This window comes from Sebastes fasciatus, chromosome 9 (assembly GCF_043250625.1).
Source record: "Sebastes fasciatus isolate fSebFas1 chromosome 9, fSebFas1.pri, whole genome shotgun sequence".
Lineage (NCBI taxonomy): Eukaryota > Metazoa > Chordata > Actinopteri > Perciformes > Sebastidae > Sebastes > Sebastes fasciatus.
The window spans coordinates 30,058,098-30,081,152 of record NC_133803.1 but is presented as its reverse complement, the minus strand read 5'-3'; the positions used below and the strand labels follow the sequence as shown (position 1 = coordinate 30,081,152).

At 39.2% G+C, this 23,055-nt stretch overlaps 2 protein-coding genes across 9 annotated transcripts in view; both read left to right on the top strand.

The window, feature by feature from the left end:
- The first annotated feature begins 3,704 nt into the window (after positions 1–3,704).
- thumpd2 (THUMP domain containing 2) lies at positions 3,705–11,752 on the top strand. The gene is made up of 11 exons (XM_074647164.1): positions 3,705–3,939; positions 5,944–6,082; positions 6,403–6,930; positions 7,059–7,195; positions 7,492–7,569; positions 7,743–7,795; positions 8,206–8,293; positions 8,731–8,802; positions 9,050–9,164; positions 9,759–9,879; positions 10,205–11,752. Exons 1-11 carry the CDS (start codon positions 3,829–3,831, stop codon positions 10,581–10,583), a joined length of 1,821 nt encoding a protein of 606 aa, XP_074503265.1. The 5' UTR covers positions 3,705–3,828; the 3' UTR covers positions 10,584–11,752.
- A 2,766-nt stretch (positions 11,753–14,518) lies between these two features.
- Positions 14,519–23,055, top strand: part of LOC141774469 (mitogen-activated protein kinase kinase kinase kinase 3-like) — a 56,297-nt gene continuing 47,760 nt past the window's right edge. For 4 of the 8 annotated variants that reach the window (XM_074647159.1, XM_074647156.1, XM_074647157.1 and 1 more), the window contains exon 1: positions 14,519–14,807. In XM_074647159.1, the coding sequence (XP_074503260.1) occupies positions 14,709–14,807 (99 nt within the window). In that variant the 5' untranslated portion in view covers positions 14,519–14,708. The remainder of the gene's footprint in view (positions 14,808–23,055) is intronic. The other 4 variants (XM_074647162.1, XM_074647160.1, XM_074647155.1 and 1 more) reach the window with 2 other exon arrangements.

The window sequence follows — 23,055 nt, the reverse complement described above, 5'->3', positions numbered from 1 at the left end:
TTGAAACCTCCCTGAATATTAATCATCACGCACACAACGTGTAATTTAATTTTATGTGATAATGCCACTCGAAACTCAAGTTTAATTTTCAATTAGAAAGGGGATGATTAAGGTTGTAGACCTTTGACATTTACATCTGTGTGAGTTTGGCTTCAAGTGTCTGTGTACACTGTGTGTGTGGTTTCTGTACGTGTGTGTCCGTATGTCCATGTCAAAAATCCTTTTTGCTGAAGTCCCCTGACAAAAGACCCTATTTTTTCATTTAGGTTTGGACCTATTGTGATGTATTTAGGGATCAGTCAGTGCAACGTACTCTCATACAACTGTTCATATGATATCTTACGAAAAGTTATTCCTCATTTTTCGTGCATTTTCCTGTGAATATCCAGCAACACGTGTCAATTTCTGCTATTTACAGTCTTTTCAAAATAAACTTCCATCTTCACAGGAAACAACTTGGTTAGGTTTAGGAAAAGATTGTGGTTTGAATTAAAATAACTACGAAATTGGCGTAACTTAAGTACTGAATTTACGTGACAAATAAATCAACGTTGACTTCTGGTTTCACACAGCTACGTGGATTACATACAAATTGATTTCCTGGGATATATACGAATTGCAGTGCATTACTTTTCGTAGGTATAGCTACGAACGGTGTACGAGAACAGCCTGAATATTGTTGTGTACTGAACATGTGATATATTTTTTTATAGTGTAACCAAACGTCATTCTTTGTCATAAACTTTCACAAGTTAGTGGACGTTAGATGGTTTAGTTAGTTGTCAAGTGACCTACATAACATATTTTGGTCACATAACAGAAAACTTGTGGAAGGAAAATGCTGATTCTTGGTCTCCCCTCACCTTGTTATTTTTAACATTTTGCGGTGGACATTTATTATAGAGGACTTATTGTGCTTACTGGTATTTCGGGTTTCTACTAGAACATATTTACATGCTTTAATGTTGAAAAAAAAAAACGCTTACTTTTCTCATACCGGCTGTGCTGCAGCACCTCTCTCCACCCTCTGTCTGAAACGCTCTGTTTGAGCTCTGTCCTGTTCCTTCTTTCAGTGATCGACCATGTGAACCAATGATAAAACCTACTACTGGGTGTAGCAGGCCTCTTCTGACCCACACCCAGGCTGATAACCACTGATAACGTCCATTTAAAGAACTGATAACAGACTGAACTTAAGGAGGAGTGACTCACAAAAATGTGTCTTTCATTCTATAAATGGATATTTTGTCACGTTAAGGTCAGATGTGTGTTTGTGAATCATTATGTGCTAAACTTTAAATAAGGCTTTTTTATCCTGCAACACTGTTTACATTATTGTCCCTTTCACAAATCTACAGAAACACTTTGGATGTTACCACTAATCAGTTCAACATGATGGAGTTGTGAAACAAAGCCCTCCTCTAAATGTATTTATCCTCTTTTTTCTCTATTCTGTTCCTCTTTCCCCTCCTCATCATTTCTCCTCTTCCAGCCTCCATCTTCTTTAGCCCCCTCCCTCCTTCTGATCATTTATGGGCTGCGGAGGAGAATAAAAACAAGTTTAATGTACAGTAATACATCACGCCGTGACTGGTGTGCCAGGCTGCGTCCATTTCGTGAAGCTGTTGTGTTCACTTAGCAGCAGCGGGGCTAATTATTGCACATGGCAGCTGTTGAAAGGAGTATTAATGTCTCCTTTCTACACGGATAAGTCCAATATTATGGGCTGATGAAAGTAGTCAGGGGCTAAACTTTAACGAGAAAGAGAGTGACAAAGAAAAGGGGAAATCTGGATTGTGGCTTGTTGGGTAAAAGCCCCATAAATCCAAATGTACCAATATTAATTAAAGCTGTCACTGACTAAAGGTATTGTAATCATCACCTGGCAGCCCAGTGAAGTTTATATAAGGAGCGTTTTGAACAGGGCCTCTGACTGTGAGATGCTGGATGGTGATTATATGACCCACAATGTGTCCAGTAGTTTGAGAAGCTGGATGCGAACAAAACGATTGTTGTGAAATCTGTTCATTCGTGTCCAATGTTCACAACGTTCAGTGTCTTTTTCACTGTGCAAACGGAGTAGATTTAACCCCAATTTTTCCACATTAAACACGTGTTTACTGTGACCTAACAGTGATGCCGAGGGGTCTGACAAAGCGTGAGTATATGACGAGTTGGAATGAGAATGTGTTGTCTGAAAAGACAATAAAAAGATTTAGAGAAATGACACTTACTGACTCAGTGGGAATCTCATTGGGGCAATTTGACATCAATCTGAAGTCATAACCATGTCTGCCGTTATATGAACATATGTACTTACCATAATTCCTCACATTGTCTGGAGTACGCACTACACTGTGGCAGGTCGCACCAGCCTGTCAGCGTTTGACGGGTTTATGGCACCAGGCAACGAGCACAACACTGTTCATCAAATAAAGTATGGGGATTAAATATGTTTGGGGGTCATTAAAATGTCAGAGAGTGAAAAGAGGGAGATTAAAAAGTGTTGGAGAGAGTGTGACAGGGCAGGAGGAGAGGCAGATATATAAAAAAAATAGATTTAGAGTGAAGTGTTGATACAGAGAGAAGGAGGATTTCTTTGACTCTGGTAGACAGAGAAAGTGAGAATTGTGTGAAAGCAGTTATTTCTGCTGCAGAGGTTTCCTCACAGCTTTGGAGGAACACCTGTTCAGATCTGCCTCTAGATAATACACTGCAGCAGAGGTGTACCGGTGTGTGTTCTGTGTCTGTCAGAAACCGGTGTGTATTAATGTGAGTATGTGCACTTACACATTTGCAGCTTGTTGTTGTCTTGTTGCAAGTGTGTGTCTGAATACCTAATGTGTGCACTGAGTCACCCTTATGAAAAAGTAGTGTACTTCAAGTTTATTTTATGAAGTATAGCCTACATAAGTTAAGTTGAAGTATATATTTCCCAAGTATACTTTATGTAGTACATATTTTAATATCAATGTACTAGTAGTATACTTAAAAACGTACTGCTTTAATACTTCTTGGGACTAATTTGGCCCACTTTTTAGTTTATAAAAGCATACTTTAAGTGTAAGTTTGATAGTTTACTAGTTTTATACTGGTAGCCCACTTTTTAGTTTATGACAGTGCACTTTAAACTATACTCTTAGTAAACTACTAGTTTAATAGTTTTTTATACTGCAAGTATGGTTATATATACTTGTAGCCCACTTCATAATTTATGAAAGTGCACTTTAATGTATATTCAGTAAACTACTAGTTAAATATTTGTTATACTGCAAGTATACTAACTTATACTTTTCTTATGTATATCTTGATCAAAAGATTATGTACAAGTATAAGTCAAGTATACTTAGACTTTTCTGTATACTTGTCAGTATGAGCCAAGTATACTTTTGTTAAGTGTATCTCTGATAAGTACATAAAAAGTAAACTGAAAGTATACTCTCTTATTTTAAGTTTAAAATAAGTATACTAATAGCACACTTGAATAAACTCGCACTTCAATTCAACTTCAAATTAATCACAAAACAAAGGTTGTTGTTGTGGTCTTTGCGTTGCTGTATCACATTAAAATACCATTATTACAAATAAAATTGATATAAACATGTGTTACACATTATTACATTCATACTGTGATAAATGTTATTATTATTATTATGCAGATTGTTTCTATTTGGTTTGTTCCATCAGTGACATCTTCCTCTGTGTAACAGAGACCCCTGCTGGCCAAGACTAGTCACTGCAGCCTGATGACGTACTTCCGTTTCCGATGTAAACAAACAAGCCAATATGGCGACTCTCTAAACTTCTACTAGCACGTTTTACAACATCATGACTGAACCGGGAGCTGAGGGGAGTTTAGTTCGGTACTACTGCACCGCCGGTAACGGGATGGAGACTTTCTTAATCGACGAGGTGAAGAAGAAGCTGGAGGCTGAAGAAGTGAGTGCTTTTATGTTGACAGACGTCTAAAAATCCAGAATAAACTAACGTCGTCTTGTTATTGATGTAAAGTAACTAAGTAACCTCATTTACTCAAGTATCAGTTACAACTTAGAGGTACTTTACTTGAGTAAGTTCAGCCTATTTCCCCTTTCTGCTACTTCACTACACCTCATATTTACATATTGTGCTTCTTACTCCACTACATTTATCTGATAACTTTAGTTACTCGTTACATTTTTCAAAATATAATCACGAATAAATTATGATAGATCAAAAAGACACGAGCTACCCAGCAGTATATAAAGTTAAATTACATTTTTCTTTTTTTTTTCTTCTTCTTTGAGGTATTTATTTATTATACATGAAATGTCATGTCTCTCTTTCTGACTAAACATTTCATTGTATAATTGAATTATTAATATCGTTAGTCTGTATGTGTATATATGTATATATGTTTATATGTAAAATTCAATAAAGATATTGTTTAAAAAAAAATAATAAAGTGAAATTAAATCAGCCCCACATTTACCAGCTGCGATATTAAAGTGATGTACACATTACAGAGTGAATGTAAATATCTACTATCAATAAATCTACTGTTACGGAAATGTGCAAAAATATATGCTGATCACTGTGTGCAATAATTATATAATTATCTGACGGACACTTTGTGCAATAATCGGGCAAAACTGTAATCCGGCAAACTGTCATCTCATCAATATACACATTGTATTTTTATATTTTATATTGTATTATCTTTTATATTTTTTATATTTATATTGCACTATCTCTTTTTTTATTGTATTATCTTTTCATTAGCACCTCTGGGATTGTCACAATCTAATTTCGTTGTACTACACAATGACAATAAAGGGATTGAATCTTGAATCAGAGATTACACTTACTGTATATCTCAGACTCCCTCCAACAATGCTCCTGAAATATGTTTAGAAAGAAAATTACCAAGTAAAAGTACTACTACAATAGGCTACAATAGTGCCGAAGTTAAAAAAATAGGGGTAAAATATACTTTTAAAAAATAACATATTTGTGGTAGTTAAGTGTAGCCTACAGTGATTGCAAAATGAATAAACTGAATGTAAACAAGAATGTAGTAAATGCATAATGAGAATATGTAACAGGTTGTAAAAGAGTTAATAAAGTATGCATTACATCAGTAATCATGACCCAATAATATAATATGCATTACTCCAAAATGGGATATTCTGCAAAAGACTTGCAGAGTACTTTTACTTCTTCTATATTTAGATGTTAATACTTTTGTACTTTTACTTAAGCTAAGTTTTAAATGTATTACTTTATATTGTAACAGTAGTTCTGCACCCAATGCACTGTGATATTGCTATAATCCAAATTGTTGCTCATTTTTAGTAACAGTTGACATTTATAATTATTTCATTTTTAAGTTAGTCAGTCACAGGTATATGAAAGATCCTTGCTACAAGTATTGAAGTTTTGTGTTATTTTTATGTTAAAATCAAGTAAACGGTTTCCCTCTGTAAATTGTTCAGCAGAGGTGGTATGCCGACCTTATACATCTCGTCTCATGATCAATTTTGTTAGTAGTTGAAGGCCTTAACAGTAGCCAAACTTAAATAATATAGTAAATATATGGGATTTGTTATGTGGAATAGCACCTCTGCTCCTTTGTCTCAAGATTCATTTTGAATTTCATAAAAGTGTATTTGTTATGATGTTAGTGGAGGTGTTTTTTGTTTCAGGTGAGGTGTGTGAAACCCTGAAGTGTCGGCCAATATGGCAACACCTGATTCATGTTTTACTGTCAAATATTGATATCAGTATCCACCTCAACAATCCAGAGTTCAATGTTTCATTTAAGGATTCCTCAACATGATGCTTCCAGACAAGACAGTTATCAAATAGTCATTTAATATGGGATTGAATCATTGCCCTTTTGGCTACAAAGTGAAGTCTTTAAACACTGGCCTTCTCTCTTTGTTGTTGTTGTTGTGTGTCCAGGTGTGTCGGATGCCAGGTAAAGTGTTGTTCAGCTCTTCTGCGGGGATCAACAGAGTCAGTGAGCTCAAGGCTGCAGAGAGACTCTTCCTCCTGTTGAAACTAGACTCACCTGTGCGGCTGCCTGCCCACATCAGCCCAGGTACCAGCCTGACACATTATATACACAGATATATAACATGAGGAATAGTTAGTCAAATTGTATGTATTAGTTCTTGTGTGCCTTAAAAGTAATGTTCATGCTCGACTGATTGGTAGAGCACATTTTGAGTCTCTATATCTTATTGAAAAATGTGATGAACTTAACATAAATCCATCTCTACCACTCAGTTTAGGCATGGTATGCTTAGTAAGAACATTAAAGAGTTAATTCTAATTCATTCTAATTCATCAGCTCAGCGCACTTAATGTTTAATGTCTAATTACCATTTTTGTTTGTTGTGTTCTCTGTAATGTTCATAGCAAAAGCAGCCTCTGTGCTGCAGTCCAGAGTGCTGGGCGACAGGAATCAGTGGACCAGTGCTGCAGTGACATGGAGCCGCCTGCAGGAGGAGCTGAAAGGCAGAAGAACTACTGGCAACACACCAAGCACTGCCCTGGGAGTGACGAGGAAGAGGGAGGAGGGGAGTGGGAGTGAGAGAGAGACAGTACAGAGAGGGGAAGAGTCGAGCAGAGAAACTTGTGGAGTTGAAGCAAAGACACTGGAGAAAAAGAGAAAGAGGGATGATGAAGAAAAGGAGTCAGAGAATCAGAGGACATCTGAGAGAGAAAGAAAGAGACAGCACGAAGAGGAGGATGAAGAGGGGAGGATGGATGTGGAGTTAAGTAGCTGCAGACAAAATGGAAGAAAAGGAATAACAGAAACCGATTTGGATGGCAAAGGATCAGTTTGTCTCGATGCAACATCAGGACTCGACCTCAAAGTGGAACAAAGCTGCAGGAACATGGAGGACATGGCAGAGGACTCGGCTGTGAAAAATGTGGAACATGGTAATAACATTATTTTTTTTTCAATTTTGATTCAACATTTGTCATTTACATTTTCAAGTCTTTTCATTTCTGTTGCTGATTTTATTGCTTTCCTTCTGCTTTGTTGTGTTTGCCTCTGTGTAATAAAGTGAAGCCTACTGGAGGAAGAGATGAGACGCTACTGCAGCCCAGCAGGACCAAACCAGAGCCTCCTTCTCCTGCCCCGCTCTCTTTTAGGATCAGCTGCAAGTGTACTGGATCTCTGTCCCGATACTTCAGCACACAGGTAGTGGAAGTTAAAATGCACATGACAAATCAATCAATCAATCAATTTTATTTGTCACATGTAATCATACCACTTTTTTGGTTGTGATATAGCTAAAAAAACTAAAACTGAAATTAATTCACATTCATTTAAAAAAATATTTATTTTTTAACCAGGCAGTATCGTTTTAGTTTTTCTTAAAGGATATCATTTTCATTTAGTCTCAGTTTAATAAAAATATTCGCTGCTTATTTCCATTTTAGTTTCCGTTTTAGTTTACTATAATAACCTTGGTTTGCGTATTGTATGTAATATAGGAGGTGAGCAAAGTGGTTGGAGTCGGTCTGAGCAGACTGCTGGGCTGGAAGGTTGACCTGAAGAATCCACAGCTGGAGGTAAACTTCTTAACCTTTCTGATTGTTTTGATTTGTGCCAGATGGTGTTCTGTACGTCTTTATGGGCATAACTGGTGATATAATAAGTAAATACTCCCTCTTTGGATAACGCTGTTGGCAGAGACTCTGCTCTCTTTCCTTTCAAATGTACCATCATTTGTTTTGTTCTGCAGGTAAACGTCTATTTGAGTGATGACCACTGCCTGCTGGGGTTTCCACTAACCAGGTTATTGACAGAAACATTTTCTCTACATTTAACACTTATTACTTACGACTGTCCATCAAAGCACCCTAAAGGAGCAGACTATGAAGAGATCCAATCTGTACTAACAACATGCAATGCTGATATTCTCAGTGTTTATGAATGTGCTTTCTCTGCTGCACGTTTAGCTTTTCAGCATTTTTATTTCTTGCCATTGTCGTAGTTTCTATGATTTCTTGGTGCAGAATCAAGATTCGCTCACCAAAAGCAAATACTGCTGTATGTTCATCAAATAATCCCAAACATGATCTCATGAAAATCTCAGAAACATAGTGGATTTAGATATGGTGGTGGGTCATACACGTTTCACGTTGCAGCTTTAATTCATTTGATAAGCAGTCCTAAGTTCTGGGTGTCCTGTCTCGTTCCTTCAGGTTACCTCTGGCCAACCGGAGCTACATTAAAACCACAGGACTGAGGTCTACTGTCGCCTGGGCTATGTCCTCACTGGCTCAGATACAGGTACTAACACACACTGATGCTGCTCTATTCTTTATTTATGGTTTGTACATTTCTGACTTTTTAAAACTACTTTATTATATATGTATGCAAATCAGGAGGCATTATTGAATAATGCAAGCAAGCGTCGTCCTTTTGTCTTTATTGTAGAGAGATCTTCTGCCATTTAAAGTTTTTATTTGTTAAAGTGATAAGATGTTCCTTTATTAGTCCCACAGTGGGGAAATTTGCAAAAGAAGTGGGCTCGTCCGGGATAAAGAAGCAAGGCAGTTGTAAACTTGAAGCTGCGACGCTAAAGCTATCCTCATTTTCAAACTTTGAGCATAATGTTTGTTGTCTATAAGAGCATTTGCATGTCAGACTGTGATGTAATACTGCCCTCCAGTCACTGTATGCGGTCGACCAACTGTACATACTGTATGTTATCTCCTGTCTCCCAGCCAGGCTTCTGTGTGATCGACCCGATGTGTGGAGTGGGAACCATCTTAATAGAAGCAGCACAGGAACACAAGGTCAGAACAGAAATCTACACAGAGATCCTGTTTATCTGTCAACTGTAGAAAAGCCTGAAAAGTGAACTTTTTAGATTTTGGAATTTTAGACAAAAATCATTTCTGGTCTCAATGGAAGTATCAAAGTGTTGGTTTTAAAAAGTCGAAAGATTAATACATAGTGTGTACTTTCTAGTAATAGTATATATACTGTAATGTGCATCACCTCTGCTATAATCTGATGTATCACTGTCACTGGGATCCTCAGGCTGTCCGTTTCCTGGGTATGGACATTGATGATGGACAGATGCAGAAGGCCAATGAGAACGTAGAGTTTGCAGAGCTGGGAAACCGGATACTCCTGCTGAAAGCTTCATCTATGAGTAAGAAACCTGCACAGAATGATCACTGGAATAATCTTAAATGCTGTCATTAAATCTTTAATATTTTTTAAATCATTAAGCTAATGTTCATATCCAGAGAGACCTACAGTGAATGCCTCAGTAAAATCAGTTTCTGGGTAGGAGTAGTGGGTAGTAAATCGAAGGCCAAAACTACAGTATTTTGACAATAGATGCCAAAAATAACTATCCATAAATTATATATAAGATGGCATCATCTATACTTTTGAAATATGAAATATTGTCGCTTAGAAAAATGCGACAAAGAGGAAATATCTGCCTTTTGAACTGTCACATAAACACAACTTAAATGTGTCACACTGTTACGAATGGTGTCGTTAATCTCTTACATAAATTGAATCATGAATCTCATGTGTTGATGCATTTCACTTGATCCATCTCCAGCTTTTAGAAATGTCTTTTATTTAGTTGTGGGGCTCCAGAGCTGCATGTTTTGGATGGGAGTCAGTTAGTGGGAGGTGAGAGTGAACCCTGCTGTCATGTATTAAATTACCTCTTGGCTTGCCTGTCCTCCTGTGTGTGTGTGTGTGTGTGTGTGTGTGTGTGTGTGTGCAGCGCTGCCTCTGCCCAGCGCCAGTGTCGATGCTGTCGTCTGTGACCTGCCGTTTGGCAGGAAGTTTGGCACCAAAACAAACATGGCTGCCGAGCTGCCACTCATCCTCACTGAAATGGAGAGGTTTGTTTCTCTGTGTGTGTCTGTTTGCATTGTTTCTTTTATTCAGTGAATCAGAAAATGTTACCAGTTTTTCTGTGTGTGTGTTCATGTAGTGTGTAGAAATCTTAGCCTGAGTCAAGTTGCACATCCAAATAGATCCTAAACTGTATAACATGCAGATAATATAACATTGTGTCCTGTTATTTTTAAAGTAAAACTAGCTGTTTTTATTTATTAATAGAAATGTTATGTTATTTTTTTTTCTCAAATAAGCATGAAATAAATATTGTACATCCAAAAAAAGAGTTATAACAATAATTAATTAAATTACTGTTTGTGTGTCTAGAGTCCTCTGTATCGGCGGTACCCTGGTTCTCCTTCTGAGCCCTCAGTTATCTTGTCTCCTGAAAAAACTCCTGGCACAGAAAGACACTGGACCAACATCTAACCAGGAAACAAAGCCTCAAACTGGGATACAAGACTGCACATCTCCTTCTCTAGCTTCCACAAAGCATCCCAAAATCCAGCAGGAGATCAAATCCCCGCCTACCCAGGAAACAGACCATCAGTCTGGGCCAGAACACGGTCGGCCTCCCCCTCTCTGCTCCCTGAAGCACCAGGCAACTCTGAGAGTCAGCTTAGGTGCGATAGATGGACTTATTCATAAATATGTCAAGACGGACACTTGGTCAGTGTTGGTGGATGTTACATTTCAAAGTAATTAATAACTTCCAGGGCAGTAACTAACCATTTTTTTTATTGTCGATTAATCTGTAATCTATTTTCTTGATTAATTGATTAGTTGTTTGAGCTATAAAATGTCAGAAAATGGTGAAAAATGTCAATCAGTGTTTCTCGAAGCCCAAGATGACGTCCTCAAATGTCTTGTTTTGTCCACGACCCCAAAAATATTCAGTTTACTGTCATAGAGGAGTAAAGAAACCAGATAATATTAATATTTAAGAAGCTGGAATCAGAGAATTTTGACTATTTTTCCTTAAAACAATGACTCAATCTGATTAATTGATTATCAAAATAGTTGGTAATTAATTTAATAGTTGATAATTAATCAACGAAGCTCTAGTAACTTCTCTTGGTTACTTGTCATGAAAAATAAGTAATTATGTTGAAATGTCACACTAAAGTGGAAACAGACAACTTTTCAACTCCCCCCCCCTCCAGCGTTTCCAAGTGGTTTTATTGCTGGCGCCGGTGTCGCAAAGACAACCGGATCACTTTCCTCAGAGCCAAGCGAATACCAACAACACAGGACACTGCAGCTTCTTTTCCCCAGTTACTTTGATTGTTCCATCCTCCGTCATGTCCACTACTGGGGCTGCAAAGAACTTCCATTGATACTGGTTGACGTACTTCCTTTGTGCTGTAAATGGAGCCTTCATGTTCCCGGGAGATCGTACCCGGTGGCAGACAGAAATGCATAGTGAAAGCAAGGTTTATAGGGAACCAATCTACATGCAGATAGTGATAGCTAAATAACGCTCTAAACTTACGCTAAATTTTGGGGAAGAAAAACTGTCATGGCCATTTTCAAAGGGGTCCCTTGACCTCTGACCTCAAGATATGTGAATGAAAATGGGTTCTATGGATACCCACGAGTCTCCCCTTTACAGACATGCCCACTTTATGATAATCACATGCGGTCTGACACACTGACAGCTGTTGTTGCCTGTTGGGCTGCAGTTTGCCATGTTATGATCTGAGCTTATGTTTTATGATAAATGCAGTACCTGTGAGGGTTTCTGGACAATATCTGTCATTGTTTTGTGTTTTAATTGATTTCCAACAATAAATATATACATACATTTGCAGAAAGCAGCATATTTGTCCTCTCCCATGTTAATATATATTTTTTGTATTAAATATTTGACATATCTCCCTTTAAGGTACATTTTGAACAGATACAAATGTACCATTAATTTGTTTATCTTCCTATCTTCCTACATTTGTAATCATTTGTAACAGCATTTGAAAGAACCTGACTTGTGAAGTAGTTCTTGATTTATGCTTTTAAAATTGTCAACAAATTCCATGAAAAGACCAAAACCAACAATGTTCCAGTTTGTCTCTCCTAACTATGCAAACTCAGCTCCAAGCCCATTGGTTCCCACTGAACATGCAAATATACAGTATAGTGTCACCTATAAAAAGGGCTCTTATAATCTCCTGAAACAGCTCGGCAATGTAGTCTTAAGCAAACAAACAGAAGTAAATAGTGTGCCTTCTAATTAATACATGTTTGGTGCTCTTGAGAATATTAACGATACCAACGCAGTGTATGCCCATGTACGTCCATGCTAAAGTCCCGTATAGGAACTGGAATGAAAACTGTAAAGATTTCTATAATGGGTTTTTTGTTCTGCCTGTAACACATCGACTGAATCACAATGTTGCCATCTGCCGCTGTTTAGCCCTGTTTAGCCCAGTTTTATACCAAGAGGCCAGGCGAGGTCATGCGGGGTTTAATGTTTGCATTCATTCCCCCTTTAGATGTAAACCTCCTGTGTATTTGCTGCATGTGCGTGTGTATTAGAAACCATTGTATGGATCCAATGGTGCTGAAATTGCTCATATTGAAACGATGTCCCACATTTTCATTGACTAGTTTCAAAAGTCAAACCGCTGCAGGACAGACGCTTTTTTAAAAAAAAAAAAATCTGGCTTTTATCCAATGGCTGTGAAGAAAGCACGGAAGGCTGTCATCACGGCGCTGTTTGCTGTCAAACTGAGCACACGTGGGTCAAGTGCAGGTTAACATTTCACCGCCTTTGCTACGCCATGCCCAACGGGGGAAAATTGTGCAAAGTCACAAGCTGTGCAGATTTAGGCGGAATATGATCACAAAGAAAAGGAAGAGCAGCTACAACAAAGACTGTGAAACTACTTATAAGTATATATAAGTCGGTGGAAGGCGATTCTCAGAGTTTCTTTGTAAAATTTGCCAGTGTTTTTTCAATTTCACACGGGGGAAATATGACATGAAGCGACACAGTACATGTGAGTCTCACAAGAAACGTGCGGCTCAAAAAGAGACGCCAGCCAACATGGTTATGTGGGCCCCACATGGGTTATGCTGGGGGTATCTGGGTACCAAGTGGGTATGGGCCAAAAATGGGCATCTTATCTGGGACCAACTTGGGTCAACTAAGTTGGTCCCACATGGGTTCTCCATGTGGGCTACCTGTGTGGGTCCTAGTTGGGTCACTACTGGGAAATTAGTGCATGGGGCCAACATGGAAACGGTGGACCAATCCACTTACAACCCATATTTCAGCCCATGTAGTCCCCATGTAGTACCCACATAGAACTTTAAGCTGGGACCAAGATGGGTCTTGGATATGTTGCCCAGGTGGGGCCCACATAACACCCATTGTAATCCTGCATGGAATCCTTGTGGGCAATTGACATTGGGCCATTATGGAACCCGCGGGCAATCCCATATAAGGCCCATTTTACAGCCCATTTACTGCCCATACGGGCCCCACATACAAATGTTGGCTGGGTGCTGATCTGGATGCATTCAGGCAAAACATAGAGATGTTACAAGATAAGGGGCAGAATATGAATGTTTATTATTTAAGTTAGATAGACATTATATCAGCACACAAACATACTGTTTGTCCCACATCTGGTTTGTTGGGATCAAACCATAGGTGTAAGGTGTTTTTCTCTGACCTTATAGATAGATAGATAGTAACTTTATTGATGGCAAATCCATCTTCAACCGCTTATCCGGGATCGGGTCGCGGGGGCAACAGCTCCAGCAGGTGACCCCGAACTTCCCTTTCCCGGGCCACATTAACCAGCTCTGACTGGGGGATCCCGAGGCGTTCCCAGGCCAGAGTAGAGATATAATCTCTCCACCTAGTCCTGGGTCTTCCCCGTGGTCTTCTCCCAGCTGGTCGTGCCTGGAACACCTCCCAAGAGAGGCGCCCAGGAGGCATCCGTGCTAGATGCCCGAACCACCTCAACTGGCTCCTTTCGACGCAAAGGAGCAAGGACTCTACTCCGAGTCCCTCACGGATGACTGAGCTTCTTACCCTATCTCTAAGGGAGACGCCAGCCACCCTCCTGAGGAAACCCATTTCGGCCGCTTGCACCCGCGACCTCGTTCTTTCGGTCATGACCCAACCCTCATGACCATAGGTGAGAGTAGGAACGAAGATTGAACGGTAGATCGAGAGCTTTGCCTTCCGGCTCAGCTCTCTTTTCGTCACAACGGTGCGGTAAAGCGAATGCAATACCGCCCCTGCTGCTCCGATTCTCCGACCAATCTCACGTTCCATCGTCCCCTCACTCGCGAACAAGACCCCGAGATACTTAAACTCCTTCACTTGGGGTAAGGACTCATTCCCTACCCGGAGTAGGCAAAACATGTTAGTAAAAAGGCAGTAAAAAAGTTAGTAGTGCAAAGAACAAAGTACAAAACAATATACCAGATATAAAAATACAAGGTAGATGAAGAAAACTGTTAAAACTGAATATAGTGCAGGGTCATTTCTGCTCAATTCTGCACAAATAAATTAAAAGATTTTTTTATTTTTTTATCAATTTACTGTGGATTTATCACCAAATGTATCTCTTGAAACCAATCCTAATGTTAAACTCAACAGCTCCCATCTCTCCTGGTCAGACTGGATGTTGGGTACGCCATGAGATCCACTGCGCATGCCCATTGCGCAGTGGAAGCCATGTTGGAGCTCCAGTGGACTGAGGCTGGGATCTTCTGACGCCGTGTGTTTTTATTATAAATCTCTTGTTTCCATACATTCTATTGCGGGGTTTCGTTAAACAAAACAGTCCGCGATCGGGCGCCGTAACCGGCAGAGGACATGATGAACTCCAGCGTGGACCTGTCCCGGAGGAACCCGCAGGAGGACTTCGAGCTGATCCAGCGGATAGGAAGCGGCACATACGGAGATGTGTACAAGGTAAAGCCTGCAGGCAGCACGGAGACCCATTATCGGACACACAGTGGAGAGCAGCCAGGGAGATCCATTATCGGACACACAGTGGAGAGCAGCCACAGAGACCCATTATCGGACACACAGTGGAGAGCAGCCAGGGAGATCCATTATCGGACACACAGAGTGGTTTTTTCAGTTTTGTCATAACAGGAGAAAACAAACAAACAGTATTAGAAACAAAAAAAGTAGAAAACAAACAACTGTTGACACCATTAGCTCCTTTCTGTCATTATTATGTGTTGATGTTTACTGATGCAGTATCTGCTAACGTTGCTAACGCACCTAATTCCATTATCGGACACACAGTGGAGAGCAATCACATGGATCCATTATCGGACATCAGTGTTATAACAGGAGAAAAAAAACAACAGTAGAAGAAAGAAAAAAGTAGAAGAGCAGAAGAAACTGTTTAAAGGGAATATAGTGCAGAAGAGACTGTTAAAAATGAATATAGTGCATTTAAAAATGAATATAGTGCAGTTAAAATGAATATAGTGCAAAAGAGACTGTTAAAAATGAATATAGTTCAGAAGAGACTTAAAAAGTGAATATAGTGCAGTTAAAGTGAATATAGTGCAGAAGAGACTGTTAAAAAATGAATATAGTGCAGTTAAAGTGAATATAGTGCAGAAAAGACTGTTAAAAAATGAATATAGTGCAGTTAAAGTGAATATAGTGCAGAAGAGATTGTTAAAAATGAATATAGTTCAGAAGAGACTTAAAAAGTGAATATAGTGCAGTTAAAGTGAATATAGTGCAGAATATAGTGCAGTTAAAGTGAATATAGTGCAGAAGAGACTGTTAAAAAATGAATATAGTGCAGTTAAAGTGAATATAGTGCAGAAGAGATTGTTAAAAATGAATAGTGCAGAAGAGACTGTTAAAAAATGAATATTGCAGAAGAGACTGTTAAAAAATGAATATAGTGCAGTTAAAGTGAATATAGTGCAAAAGAGACCGTTAAAAAGTGAATATAGTGCAGAAGAGACTTAAAAAGTGAATATAGTGCAATTGTAGAAAGAAAAAAGTAGAAAACAAACACATATTGACACCATTAGCTCCTTTCTGTCATGTTGATGTTTACTGATGCAGTATCTGCTAACTTTGCTAATGCACATAATTCCATTATCGGACGCATAACGTTAGCCAAGATTTTGTGACTGTTATTGTTTTTTACCGTTATATATTTTTATTTACCGACATTATGGGCATCCGGGAGAACGTTTAAGAAGTGGCAGCTGGTAGCTAACTATCCTCTATTGGGGAGAAATCCTGTTTAACCACAGCTAGATGATGCTAACTGTGACTGTTAACCTCCAGCCGCTAGCGAGCTAGCTGTCCGAGAACGGACGCAGCTAGTGTAACCTGCTAGCACCCAAGAAGCTAACCAGGCTTTTTCGCTTTTTCTTTACAACATTGTGACAAAATGACAACAAACAGCGATGTGTTACTGGTGTGGGGACACTAAGTGAAGCATAATGAGTTCATGATTAATGGTAATATTGTAGAGTTTCTGCTGTTTTAGTATAAAAGTGTGTCCGTGTTGCTCTGACAGACTGACAGCTGCCTGGCTGCAAATACAGGCTGAGAATGCAACAACAACAACAAGCATACATTCAACACTTCTTATTGTTTTTATTCACGTTTTAACACCAGTAAGAACTAGTCAACGTTATGAAGGAGCTGGGATGTTAGTTTGTGTGTAGACTGTGTGATTAATGTCGTGTTATAGCTGTTATGTTTGGTCCTACTCTTCACCACAAGGCCCTGAGCTGGTAGCAGACAGCCTGCAGCCTCCAGAGAGGTTCAGCTCCTCAAGTACAACTCCACTCAGTCACTCTGGAGATCAACATGCTTATTTAATTCGATTCACCTATCTATTGCATACTATCACAATACTTGGGTGCCGATTCTACAAGTATTGCAATTCAATATTGTGATTTTTGTTAATTTTTCTAACACTAGACCATGGGGAAAAGTTGAATCATACACTTCTAGGGACTTTTACTTTGTAAAATATCTAAATTAATACAGCAAGAATGTTTGATTTGATGTCCTGAAGTCATATATATCAGTCGTTATCAGGCATTATTTATAAAATAAAAATCCCAACAACCCAAAAATCAAAGAATAAAGACATTTCCCTCAGAAATTAGTGGTATTTTCTTTTTAATTTATAAGGGACGTGTCATGTTTTATACTTTTGGTGAATATAATTCAATCAATCTTATTTCCATATATGTATTTTGTATATACAGTTCCCTTTGTTAACACCTTATTTTGAATCTCCCGATTCAATACTATCACGATACTTGGGTGCCAATTCGATATGTATTGCGATTCTACAAGTATTGCGATTCGATATTGTGATTTTTGTTAACTTTTTTAACACTAGACCAGGGGAAAAAATTTAATCATACCCGTTTGGTTAACGGGTACGGAACGGATATGACGTCACGTTAATCTGACTACAACAATAAAAGCGATTCCTTTTTACCTCACCATTGACTCAAATGAAGCAAATATATCGATTCTGGCATAAAAAAAATCAATTTCAAAATTGTAAAAAAATAAATCTTGATACATAGTTGAATAATTTTTTTCCCCACCACTAATATTTAATGCAACATGGACACACAATTTAGTAGAATACAACGTTGAACCACAGCAAGGTCATGCAACATCTATAATATAACAGAAAACAGTGAAGTAATGCTGCAGGACATAAGCACAACAAGTGTGACCGTGCAGGATGGGGTTGCTATAAGTCCATCCCTCTAGGATATACTGTATTCACACCATATCAGATCAAAAATACCATAAAGTATGATAAGTTCAAGAGAAGCACGCTACTGAAAAACAAGTTATGAGATGCCTCAATCTTGATGGCGTTTGGAGACATTATGTTATATCAGCCTTACCCACAGCTCTCTATATCAGTCAGGTTATGCAAGATTAACATCCAAACTCATGTAGTTGTTTGTGTTGCAGTCACTCTGTCGAGGTATTTAATTCCACCGCTGTGTGAGGGAGAGGCATTTGGCAGACTGGAGATTCATTAATCACTGAGATAGGACTCAGTGATGTTTGGTTAACCTCCAGGCCCTCTGTGGTAATTACAGGAATATAGATGTATGTATAAAGACTACAGACGTGAACAATTTCCAGTTTTTCTCCTTTTTGAACACAAATCTGCCACTGATTCCAAAAGTACATCCAAAAACCCAGCCATCAGTCATTATTTCTTCTTTGTGTGTTTTCCATATTGCATCCCTCCCTGCTGCAGCTAATCTAGTTTCTAATTTAAGTTCAGTATCTTGGCTCGTTGCAGACACATGGTCTGACAGGATCTCTTCAGCAGGCCAGCAGCTCAGAGCTAACTCGCCCACTAGACCTGTCTCAGTGTACGGCTGATTAATGTGCACTAACGTAAAAAATAATTGTAATAAAATGTCCTCTATGTTACAAAATCATGCCAGGATTATAAATAAGAATTCTTCAATTTTGCTGACAGTTGAAGCATCCATTCATAAAGTTGTTGTGTACTGTAGACAATATTACAGTACGTAGCTGATGCTCTAGTTCACAGAAACAACGGGGCTTTTGTTGGAAGACACTCGGGGGCTCAAACCTGAAACCTCTGGATTAAAGGATGTCCTTCTGAGCACCGGGGCATTCGGTAAACCCCATTGATGCCTATATTTGGTTCTACCACTCAGTGAAAATCTGTGGCTTGGATAGGAATGTTTGAGCAGGAAACAAAGTGTGAACTCTAGCTAGTTTGTTTTCTCCTCTGTTTGTAGCCTCTTTGTCTGTATTAGTTAGAGGATTGGCTGATAGTGAGACTGGCCTCCTGACCGTGAGATCACAGAAAGATTCAGTTATTTCCTCGGGCTGCTTCCTCTTCGTCGATCAGTCGACTAATCGGACGTTTTGGTCTTAGTCAACTAAGATTTCTTGACGTATTTCTACGAAACTTAAGAGCACATCTCTGGTAAACACAAGATTTAAAGTGGTGCTTTTGTGTTATTCTTTGTGGAGAAACTCCGCTTTACAGATCTGTCAATAAAATCAACTAATCGATTAGTCAACGAAGTCATATGAGTGAAGAATTTCTTTGGTCGAGGACTGTATCTGTACCAGGGAATAAAATACATCAACAGCATTTAGATCATTCGGTAGCACCCAAACTCTCCATTTAAACTCAGACTAATGAAATGGTTTAGTTGCTCCTTAAGGCAGGGAGGGTGAGGTTGACTTCTGTAAACACCCCTGAGGCTGTCTAGTAAAAAAAGAAGAAAATACCACATTACGGTTTGTGTAACATATCAATGTTTCCCGTTATATTGATTATCATCGTACTCCCACAATGATTCATGTAGAGATGCAACAATTAATTGATTAGGTGTCAACTATTAAATTAATCGCCAACGGCAACTATTTTGATAATTGATTAATTGGTTTGAGTAGTTTTTTAAGAAAAAAAATCTCTGATTCTAGCTTCTTAAATGTTAATATTTTCTGGTTTCTTTACTCCTCTATGACAGTAAACTGAATATCTTTGAGTTGTGGACAAAACAAGGCATTTGAGGACGTCATCTTGGGCTTTGGGAAACACTTATCGACATTTTTCACCATTTTCTGACACATTTTATAGACCAAACAACTAATCAATTAATCAAGAAAATAATCAACAATGAAACTAATCGTCAGTTGCAGCCCTAGATTCCTGAAATACTTCTCATTGTACAGTCCAGTGTAAACAACACCAACTAGACATGTTCACGTGTCATTTACCATTCCTAAACGCAAATCATTAGCTATGTGTTGATATTGGAAGAAAGCCACCCTACTCCCCTCGTACTGGAAGTGACAGCACTGAGTGATTTCCAGTTTTGGAACCTGCATTTGGCTGCTTCTCATGTTTGTGGCTTGAAATGTTAGTTGAAGGAAGCAGTTTACGTCCACGCCGAAAATTCCTGAAACATGATGCCAGTGACTTGCTCACGGCATGCTTATGTTTACCGATCGGACTGGTGCGACGTTGGTGGGCCAGGATTTCTATTAAAAGGCCTATTCGCTCACCGATGTTAAAGATACTGTTTGTATTGATTTGTCGCTTGATGTGGGCGGAGTGGAGACGAGGCAACGCTCTTCTTTTGCACTTTGTCATTTAGACTGCTTCAATAAATACCAGTATCAGCTTTATATATATATTTCTGCTCTGCATGTAAACCTGCTCTGTGGGTGCTGCTGTAATAGCTGCCCTCACTCTCTGTGCTTCACAGGCCAAGTATTTACCAACACACAGGATCTGACGCAACCTATGTTGTTTGAATAGGATGACTGGCATGTTTTCTCAAGGTGACAGTGGCTTCGGATTGAGGAAGTAGAGGCAGACGACGGCCTTCAGTCGGGATGGACATCAGTTAATGACAAATCAATTTCGGTGGCAGTGTGTGCTAGAATCATGCCAGCCATCTGGGTATTTTTGGACTCGCATGTAAGGGGCAAGCAATGCTACTAGTCTTTGCTTGTGCCTGCTCACTTTTTTTATTGTTTTTGAGGGAGTTTACGAGCACAGTAAGGCTACATCCACACTAATACATTTTCGTTTTGAAAGCGCTTTTTTAAAACTGAAATGATCTCCATCCAGACGAGCGTTTTAGGGCCGTTTCAGAATGAATCTCCGTCCATACTACCATGTCAGAAAATGCATATTATATACATGACCATTCACGTACACTGGGCATGCACGTACTGGTGTAAACAGGAAGCAGCGCTGGACACAGGAATTGATGTAAAGCGCTCGAATAATAGCTTGCCTCCTACGCATGTAGACAGGTATAATCCTGCACGATTTGGCCAAAATGATAATCACAACTATTTTGATCAATATTGATCGAAGTAGTGTGGACGCTAGGCATAAACGTTGCAAAAATGATACGTTTTAAAACAAAATTAGTGTGTGGATCCCAAAGCTGACATGGTTATTTGGGGCACGTAATCAATATAAATAAAAATAACATAATAAAACAGTTCATTTGGCCATATTGTGGGAAGAATTTGTTATTCACATCCCCTTAAAATGCATTGAAATCTTCAAGATCATCACTAGTCCATGATTGAAGCTATATTAAGTGGCCTTCTGTGTACACATTCACACTTCCGATATATTTAAGACTAGACTGATGTACTTAACAGTAATAGCCTAGATGTGGTGACTGTAATGATTTCCTCTGGCCAGACCTTGGTGTGTGTGTGTGTGTGTGGCACAGCTGGGCAGCCGTGTTCCAGGAATGCAGGAATCTTCACTTCCTCCGTATGTGTGTGTGGGTGTGTGTGTGTGTTCATGCCCTATTGTTTCACACTAGTCCAGCAGCGTGCAGCACAACACACACACAAACAAAACCAGATGATTGTATTGTCACATGCATAGACACACATGCACATACGGCTGCAGAGTCACAATTAAAAGCCGGTGGCCCAGAACCATCCTGTTTTTGTCGCTGTTCCTCCAGTTGTTTGCTCACCGAGGTGGATATACAGACTTCAGCCTGCAGTCACAATAGCTCTGAAAGCAAAGCAGGGTTCCTGAAATCCTCTTTGGTCCCGGATCGGAAATTTAGTCCTCATCCTGGCAGTCAGCTTTCTGTTCGCCAAGTACAATTAATGTGCTCTGCAGGAATTTGTCTCTGCGCCACTGGTGCAGTGACATATTGATAACTTGCATAGTTACACAGTAGTTAATGACACAGAGACAAAACCAGATGTACCAGTAAAAATAGCCCTCTGAAGCCACTGTAAAGTCAGACAGTGGAATATTAACTTTGGTTTCTGTCTTTAAAGTGGTTTAAAGGCCCATAACCAAGGAGATCACATTGCCCTCAATCAAGTAATGATGTTCAGTGTGTACTGATATTAAGGTTTTAGTTAGAGTGGTTAAAGAAGAACTAACATGTCTATACAGTATCTCCTGCTCAAAGTACTTCATGTGTTTTTAACTATATAAACAAATGGCCAAGCCTACGTGGTTCACATTATCTTGAGCCAGGTCATAACCAGCTATTCAAAGTACAGTTGAACCATGTTAATAAAGTTTAATACAATATCCTGTAGCTTGTATTCTCCTTTATCAAATGATTAACAACATGTCTGCCGGGATAAGCTGTGGGTGTGCAGAATGTCTGTAGTGCAGATAGTGAATGGTGTGACACTTCTCTGCAGGGTGGGTCAACACAAAATAAATAATGGTGTGACAGGTGAAGACGTCTGTGGGACTTCCCCCCACAAACACACATATTTACAGCTCTAGGTTGCTGCATTTGAACGGGAAAACCTCCGCTCAGCAGGTTCTACTCTTCTGAATGAGAAGAGCTGCTACTGTCAATCATCAGGGTCTGATTCAGTAAATCTGACTAATGAATTCCTCTTTTAACCAGGCTACATTTAAGCTTGTATTAAAGGTAATTAATGTGGGTTTATTATGAATTGTTTTGCATTACCATGACAAACAAGAGTAAACCTAAAGCAGTGTGTCACCACAATAGTTGGATACCTTTTTAAAGCGTTTTTGCATGTTTGGTTTTTTTTAATTTTCAAACCGTTTTTTTATTAAGCCTGGTATAATTTGAACACTGGGTGTCGCCTCTCCCGAGTTGAACATAATGAGACTGAGAGAGCCCATGAATGACAGTGAAGTGACTCCAGTCCACTTGGTGGTGGTAAAGCACCTCTAAGCTGGTTTGCCGACTGCTAATAAACACTAAATAATAAGAAAAACTAGAGAGTGAAGCGGCTCCACAATCTGCAGGACAACTAACACGTTGCCTCGTCTATGTTTATCAGCTCACCTCTTTTGTTGGCTTCAAATCCAAAAGCTTTAGTTTAGCTAGTGTCTGTGTGACCAAAGCGATGCCACACCATCAGACACGCCCCTTCGCTGTGGTCCCGTTGGGCGAGTTTTGGCCTGTCCTGACGTATTTAACATGTCTCCATGACTTCATCCATCCTTCGTCAATTTTCAGTACAAAGTAGTGCAAAAACTAACATCTCTAATTCTTCCTGGCCGTCATCCGACATGTTCGTTTACATTAAAGTCACATTTGATCGCGAGAAATGCTGCGAGATCTCCGTTTTTTTTAGTCAGGACTGTTGTTGTTCATGAATGGAATCTGTTGTGCTGTTTTGGCCAAATCTTTTATTGTGGGTC

What these genes read in the sequence shown, in the direction of transcription:
- thumpd2 (XM_074647164.1), top strand. Translation starts at nt 3,829, where the DNA reads ATGACTGAACCGGGAGCTGAGGGGAGTTTAGTTCGGTACTACTGCACC. An exon ending in CCTCACTGGCTCAGATACAG is followed by an intron (nt 8,294 to 8,730) that starts GTACTAACACAC and finishes CCTGTCTCCCAG; the next exon opens with CCAGGCTTCTGTGTGATCGA. An exon ending in GCTGAAAGCTTCATCTATGA is followed by an intron (nt 9,165 to 9,758) that starts GTAAGAAACCTG and finishes GTGTGTGTGCAG; the next exon opens with CGCTGCCTCTGCCCAGCGCC.